The sequence below is a fragment of the Nymphaea colorata genome, chromosome 3 (genome assembly GCF_008831285.2).
Source record: "Nymphaea colorata isolate Beijing-Zhang1983 chromosome 3, ASM883128v2, whole genome shotgun sequence".
Taxonomy (NCBI): Eukaryota; Viridiplantae; Streptophyta; class Magnoliopsida; order Nymphaeales; family Nymphaeaceae; genus Nymphaea; species Nymphaea colorata.
The window spans coordinates 27,883,230-27,890,891 of record NC_045140.1 but is presented as its reverse complement, the minus strand read 5'-3'; the positions used below and the strand labels follow the sequence as shown (position 1 = coordinate 27,890,891).

General features: G+C 38.5%; 1 protein-coding gene across 3 annotated transcripts; it reads left to right on the top strand.

The window, feature by feature from the left end:
• Window positions 1–601: 601 nt before the first annotated feature.
• LOC116250237 (uncharacterized) lies at window positions 602–7,416 on the top strand. 3 transcript variants are annotated; one of them, XM_031623787.2, is made up of 7 exons: window positions 602–755; window positions 906–1,143; window positions 1,993–2,232; window positions 2,536–2,647; window positions 2,769–2,943; window positions 4,257–4,494; window positions 6,768–7,416. In XM_031623787.2, exons 2-7 carry the CDS (start codon window positions 960–962, stop codon window positions 7,061–7,063), a joined length of 1,245 nt encoding a protein of 414 aa, XP_031479647.1. In that variant the 5' UTR covers window positions 602–755; window positions 906–959; the 3' UTR covers window positions 7,064–7,416. The 3 variants fall into 3 exon arrangements, with proteins under 3 accessions (XP_031479647.1, XP_031479646.1, XP_031479648.1); XM_031623786.2 differs by having other exon boundaries at window positions 603–755; window positions 6,762–7,416; XM_031623788.2 differs by having other exon boundaries at window positions 618–755; window positions 901–1,143; window positions 6,762–7,416.
• The last annotated feature ends 246 nt before the right edge of the window (window positions 7,417–7,662 follow it).

The following is a 7,662-nucleotide window of genomic DNA, read 5'->3' as shown; positions in this document are numbered from 1 at the left end:
TCACCCCTTCGTCGTATGCACGGACCTCCTCACCTACACTTTCTCTGGTTCAGAGCTTCGACCCATGCATGAATTCTTACTGGAGCTCTCGACCGGCACACTTTTATGCATCTTACATTTTTTGGAGATATTCTATAAGCCTTGTAATGGTATAGTTGGATGAGTTTTGGCTGCCATACATGGATTTGGATTTTCTATTTACAAACTGGACGCGGTTCGGTTTTCACCAAGGCATGCGACTTATATCTTTTTACAATCCAACTTTATAAATATGATCTTAAGAGTGATTTGGTGAGAAACAGTTAATGCTGTTATTACTTAAATACAATCTTTTTTTGCAATTAAAAAATGAAGAACTCTTTGTTAAATTAGTGTCTATAAACATACTAAAAGGTTTATATTTTATTTAAAATACTTTTTAACACAAGTTTAAGGGGTTTGGTTTTTATCTCAATTAGTCTGGTTTCTACCGTTAAATAAGCTTTTTTTTCAATAATATAAAAAAAGTTAAAATCGGTCATATTTGGAGCAAAGGTGCCGGAATTTGTAAAACATCCGCCGTTGTCAAAGATCGCGATATAATGCGAAACCGTCAAATATTGGTGGGTGCGCACTTTAATAAAGTCTCTGGGGGGATTTCAGGCGAAGGCACGGTTGGTATATGTGGGAGAAAAAGGTGGACAACCCGGAAGAGAGAAGGGAAGAAATTTCGGTGGAGGGATTCCTTGGCGGGGAAAGGAGGAGCGCTTTCTAGGGTTCGCCCTCTCCGCTCTTCTGTATTAACCATCTCGATTTCATGATGGATCACGATAAATTACATAAATTCCTTTATGTTAAAGCTTCGTAGAGATTCTTGTCTTCTCTTTTTTCGTTCATTGTACTGAAGTTTTGGTTGGATAGGGAAGGAAGGAGAAAAGGGGGAAAATCGGAGGAGGAAGACTGTGAGAAGGTGGGCGAAGATGTGGGCAGCGTCCTGCTTGGCATCGTGCTGCGCGGCTTGCGCGTGCGAGGCGTGCCGCTCGGTGGCCGGAGGCATCAGCCGGCGTTCCGCGAGGATCGCCTACTGCGGCCTCTTTGCGCTTTCTTTGATCGTCTCCTGGATCCTGAGGGAGGTCGCAGCGCCTCTGTTGGAGAAAATTCCCTGTATGACGGTTCCTTCTTTTTTCTGATGTTTGATTGCTGCCCTCCCCTTTTTTGTCCTTTTCGTTTGTTTAGCTTCTTTGTCCGTTGTTGTCTGTATCTTTGTCTGTGGTTGGGATCGCTCATCGGGTCCAAAGATTCCCATGTTTTCCATATTAATCGTCGTGGAATTCTTTGGATGGATGGTTTGGCGCCTTTTCTTGAAATCCTAGATTCTCGTTCAAGACTAGTGGAGTTTGTTAGAGTTGCTTTCGTGGGTGATCTTTCATATATTTTTCTAGTCCAATGCTCAAAGAAGCTCGGGTGCTTGAATTTAAATACTGAAATAATTTGTTTTTACTTCTTTTTCTTGTGCCATCATGACGCTTACCGTTATCAGCATAACAAGAACGTTATGTTTGTTCTGGATTGCGATTTTTTCTGCACTAGTTCTCCTCGATTTCAGAATTATTTCTGGCTTATTGCCTGGATAAGGAGGGCAATGTCTTCAAAGAGAACTGCATGTTTAATTTATAGAGATGTACTGGTCTATATATGGAGTTTAATTTAGTTTTTGACGTATATAAATATTTGCGTTACGTATGCCTACTATTATCTTTGTAACCATTAACTACTATATTCCAAATCGATTTTTTTACCACTTAAGTTCTGTGATTGTGCCACCTGAAAGTTTAGTAGAACTATGTATTTTCTTTGTGAGTTCTTCATCATAAGTTCTATAAATGCACTACCTGTCTGAACAAAAACATGCACATATACGCTGTCCATGTTCATGTACACAACTTTTCATGTGCATCTTTGTTCTTTTTTATGACAACATGAGGAATTATCTATCTATTGTGAACCATGCAGGGATCAACCATTTTCACCAAACTCCAGACCGAGAATGGTTTCAAACTGATGCTGTATTGCGCGTGAGCTTTGGAAACTTCTTGTTTTTCACCATCCTAGCCATTATAATGATTGGGGTCAAGAACCAGAATGATGTCCGAGATAGTCTCCATCACGGTGGATGGATGACAAAGATTACAGTATGGTGTATTGTGGTAGTACTGATGTTTTTCCTTCCAAATGGATTGATCGCCTTTTATGGTAATGTTTTAACTTTCAACAAACACGAGTTCCATTACATAAGCATTTGTATAGTGAGGAGTAACATTTTATAGTATGGAGAAAACATGAGTACAAGTGAATAATGCAGTGATTGGTAGATGTTGATAATCTTATTATGTTTTATGAATAGGTTCTATTCTTTTGAATTTGAATTTGCACAGCGACATACACACACACAAAACACATATGTGCATAGAGTCAAGTCTTGGAACATGCATGGGGAACAAGTAAAGGTACAGATCCCTTACTGTGGATCTCACGTTTGTGCTATCTAAAATGCAGAGACTATATCAAAGTTTGGTGCAGGACTGTTTCTTCTTGTTCAAGTTGTCCTCTTGTTGGACTTTGTTCATGAATGGAATGACAGATGGGTCAGCAAGGATGAACGGTTTTGGTTTGTTTCTCTTAATCCTCTTTGCTACCGAATATTTTAGAGCCTGTCACAATTGCAGATTTCATTTCCCAAATGTTTTCTTGTCCTCTTTCTCATCAGTTACGTTTTTTGTGACTTGCAGGTATGCGGCGTTGTTTGTTGCATCTCTTATCTGCTATGCGTTAACATTCTCATTTGCAGGGCTTCTTTTCCATTGGTTCACACCATCTGGACATGATTGTTCTCTCAACACCTTTTTCATTGTTATGACTTTGATCCTTGTTTTTACTTTTGCCATTGTTGCGCTGCATCCTAAGGTAAATTTTGGGAAACATATGCACAAAGGAATGTTCTTTGCTTGTTATATAAGGTCCATTAAAATATTTGAGCATTATGTGATTTGTTCCAATGGGATAGAGGCACATACTTTCTGTTAATTTGTTAAATTACAATTGTTACATCCTGGTTTTTAATTAAGATGGTTTCAATATAGAGTTGGTCTTACTACTGTGGTGTTTGTAATGGTTCTTTTTGCATGTTTTGCACACAAGACTTGCAGTTGTGTTTGTGTTTTTTAGCCCTTCAGTTGTGGCTGTTGATAACTGTCATGCTCATGTTTGTAAATAATAATAATAATAATTTTTTTTAATGGATGATTACTTGTGGGATCCAATTTTTGCCACTTGAATTACGTACTCTGAAGTCTGAATGCAAGCCTGAGTACATACCAGTAATTAGGTTTGAAACTTTGAACTATGTCTGATTTTCATCCTGAGCCACCTGGGTAGGTCTAGCTAAAATGACGATGGTCATGTACATATGGCCTAATATTGATCCTACCTATGAGGCCTTACATTCATGCTATGTCACATAGGTACGTGGGTTATGTCCATGTACCAGTACTGGTATGGCGGTATGTTGTTGGTATATTTGGATTGGTTCTGGTTCCAATCCAAACCACATTTTTTTTTCACGTTTTAACCATATTTTTTGTTAGTCTATTTATGTTTTATGAGATTATATGTATGGACTATGAAAGGAAGTATTAGACATCATATTATGAGATTGCAGATTGTAGTTCAAGTAACTCTTGGTTAGATCTTATCAGCTCTTATACCATTAATATGAATGTGTTAGTAAATGTGGCCTACTTATGGATCGAACCTATGATTAGTTGGCATGACCTGACTGGCGTTCCTGAAATACCTCTTGAATTCAACCACAGCCTATACTAAAAGAACCTGGTTTAGTCCTGCGTAGTTTGGGATAGAATCCATGTCACTTCATACAGTTGCACCTATCTGCTTTATGTCTTGTTGCAGAGAGTTCTTTAACGGCCTTCTGAGTAGGAGAGAAGGTGCTTGCCTAAAAGAGGGATCTCTCTGTCGCATACACACACGTGTATGTAGACAGATATGAATTCTTCATCACGTTTTTTTCTAGTCAGGTTATTCCATTGCAGCTAGCGTGTGTACCAATGTATTAGTCAGCTTGATGCCTGGGAAACTGTATTCTGCCTTTGAGATGTTTGCTTATTGACAAATCTTAACAAATGCAGTTTCATTTCTTAATTAGTGAGACATATTCTTTGTTATTTATGCACTTCCTAATAGTTAATGTGTTTCTACAGGTCAATGGTAGTCTTCTACCTGCCTCTATTATTTCATTGTATTGCACCTACCTATGCTACAGTGCCCTCTCCAGTGAACCACGAGACTATGAGTGCAATAGCCTTCATCATTCAAAGGCTGTTTCCACTGGTACCCTTGTATTAGGGCTAATGACAACAGTTCTTTCTGTTGTATACTCTGCCGTACGTGCAGGCTCTTCTACTGCTTTGCTTTCCCCACCAAGCTCACCTCGTGCAGGTAAGTGATGGCATTGACTCCCATTGACAGCCTATTTTCATCAAAAAGAGAAGTTATCTATCTTTTTGCTTGCAGTTGTTGTGAGGATGTGAATTTGATTCTGTTGCATTTCTTACGTTTACCTGAGGCAAAGAAAAATATTTATTTGCCTATCTCATTTCTTTACAATCTGAAAATTCATTTTTTTTATGTCAGATGAATTTTTCTTTTTTTGCTCCCCCCTAATTCGAGAAAAAGAGTTGGCCGAGATAAGAAGGTGCATTCATGATTCTGACATTCAGTCTTATGTATTGACGAGGAGACATTTCTGCTGCATTGTGTTGGATCTCGCTATGCAACTGTTTCTTGAGAACTAAGTTACACTCGTAGCACTAACCCCTGTGCTAGGAAAAACCTTGTGATAAAGAATTTAATATTTTCAAGGATCTATGATTGAAAATTTTTCACAATTCTTTGGGAACCTTTGATCCAGTAGTCCTTGGTCATAGCTGAATTTAATTTACTACCTTCCTGCCTATCTTGTTAAGAGGGGCTGAGCCTATAGCCTGGGCAAATTAGGCACACAAAAAAAGCTACACAATGCAATACTAAATGTTAACATTTAACAAAAAATCAAAGCATTTTTCAATTAAAAAACATATTGTTATTGGTTTCCAGAAAAGCAAGGCAATTATAAAGCATGATTAATGTTATCAATGCTCATATATTCATATAGCAAACTAAGTATGCTATTTTCCTAATAATCAACTTGTTAAATTCTAATCCATTCTACACCTGAAGTAGATCTTCAAATTACTTATCTACTTTGTCACTTGAGTGTGGGGTGCGGGTGCGGGTGCGACATATCCCAAAAAATTTGGGTGTGAGGATGTGGTGAGGGATAAATGTATGTATTCATAATATATATAGTTTAGCTTGTTTCTTAGCTTAATCTGTCCTTTCTTTTTACTTTTATTACTATACATAAAGAAAGAAAGGGACGGGGAGAAGAAAAAAAAAAGGAAAATATTTTGAACTTGCATAAGAAAGGATGCGGTTGGGGTGCGTGTCGGAGCTGCATCAGCACCAGCATCGTGTCGACACGGGTGCGGCCACTTTTTTGAAGAGTCTGTGTGACATAGCTTATCTATTGGAAAAAAATATTTAAGATGCACACACAGAGAGTGCACGAAAAGTAAACACATAAATCACATGGGTACTTCAATTAAAGTCCACTTACCCGTACCCAAAATGGGTACTTAGACATACTTGGGTACTTTTTAACCCAAAAATGATCCAAATTGCTTAACTTTATGTGATTTAATTTTTTCCAACTCAATTTTTGTTCTGTTTTTAGAGTTATTGTTCATTAACATGTAATGTTTTTATTTAAAATCACTTGTTTGGTTGTTTATTTAAATGTTGCTTCCATTTTGATGATTTTGCATGAGCCTGGTGCATTTTGACGACGTAGCTTCCTGCTATATCTGCTACCTTTTTTGTGGTTAGCAAGTTAGAAGGCAGTCAATTTGATTGCCTATAGGTGAATGTGCTAAGATGGGTCTGTTGATAAAAGAAATGTTGTAAAAATCCAAAATATTGCATATTAGAATCCTAAACAATGTAATGAATTGGCCCATACCTCAGTCACCAACCAAATAATTTTTCTTTTTTTTATTAAATATGGTTTTTCGATAAATCTATAAAAAGGTCGAAAATTGGGCTGGAATTTCCAATACAGCATTTATTTTGGTCCGTATTTGCTGACAAGGGGCCGTAACAGGCCCTATCATATTGTGGCCCACCAGCAAAATGTCATGTATTGGTTAATACCTGCTGATACCATTTTATAATGAGTAAAAAGACCATGGTGTTTTAAAACATTCAACCGAATCCATTAAACTGGAAGTCAGATTTAGTAACAAGTCAAATTCTGGACTTCCCATGGTTCAGGTGCCACATCATAGCATGTTGAACATAGATTTTATATAATCATACTGATGTTTCAGAATAGCTTAATATATCCAAAGTTGTATGATGTATGTCATTTTTCTGGTGTTGAGTACCGATTCTAGGGCAAAGATGCTCATGCCTTTAATGAATGGCTTCTGACATTTTGAAGAGCTGGTGGTGTAAACTGGGCTTCGGACCTTTGTGTTGAGGCTCTTGATGATGCCTGCTTTCATTCTGTGATGCCTTTTTCCCCCTTCTTTTGTTGTATATGTGCGTCCATGCAGGTTTGTGTTTAAAGTCTGTAACAAATGTTTCTTGCTTTTGTTCAATGAAAGGTTCAGATAAGCCTTTGCTTTCTTTCGATAAGTTGGAGCAGCAGGAAGAACAAAAGAAAGAGAAAGCACGTCCAGTCACGTATTCGTACTCCTTCTTCCATCTTATATTTTCTCTGGCCAGCATGTACTCAGCGATGCTTCTAACTGGCTGGACGAGCTCGGTAGGTGAGAGCGGGAAGCTCGTTGATGTTGGATGGTCATCTGTTTGGGTCCGTGCAGTAACAGGGTGGGTGACTGCAGCCTTGTATATCTGGTCCCTTGTTGCCCCTATTCTCTTTCCTGACAGGGAGTTCAATTTATGAAGACTGCAGCAACGACTCTAAGGCTTAAACCACAGCCCTTAGGGCTTGCATAACAAATTTCCCTTCTGGGTTCTATGCTAGCTTGTATTATTCTATTTCCGTGTAGGAATTGTGTGTAGTGCGACTATGATTGTCAGAACCTTGTCGAAGAACCTTGACCTCTCGACCTCTGGTCACCTCGAATAATCTTTGTATTAAGTCCTGTAAGAAAGAGTTTGGTGGACAGACTTTTTGAGCAGTGGTCTAGCCTTTGATCCGAGACTGCCGTCGAGATGGAACTCATGGGTTCCATGTAGTTCACACGATGTCTGGCTCTGGACTGGCCGCTTTACTGTGACGAGTTGCTTTCTATATTTTTCTTTTGGTTTTCTGGTACTTGTTCCAGCAACCAAATTGCGTACCACCCAGATCTGGTGGGTTGCCACTCGCTGAAAGGTTAGTTGCTACGTCCCCATGATATGTTGAAACCGTTATATTTTTTGCTTACACTGTTGAACTTTCCTGATCAATTGGTTTAAGCTCTACCATGTAAATGGAGTTGGGTTGATCTGGACTTGATCTTTTATCATCATCGGTAGGCATATAAAGGACCGCTAATT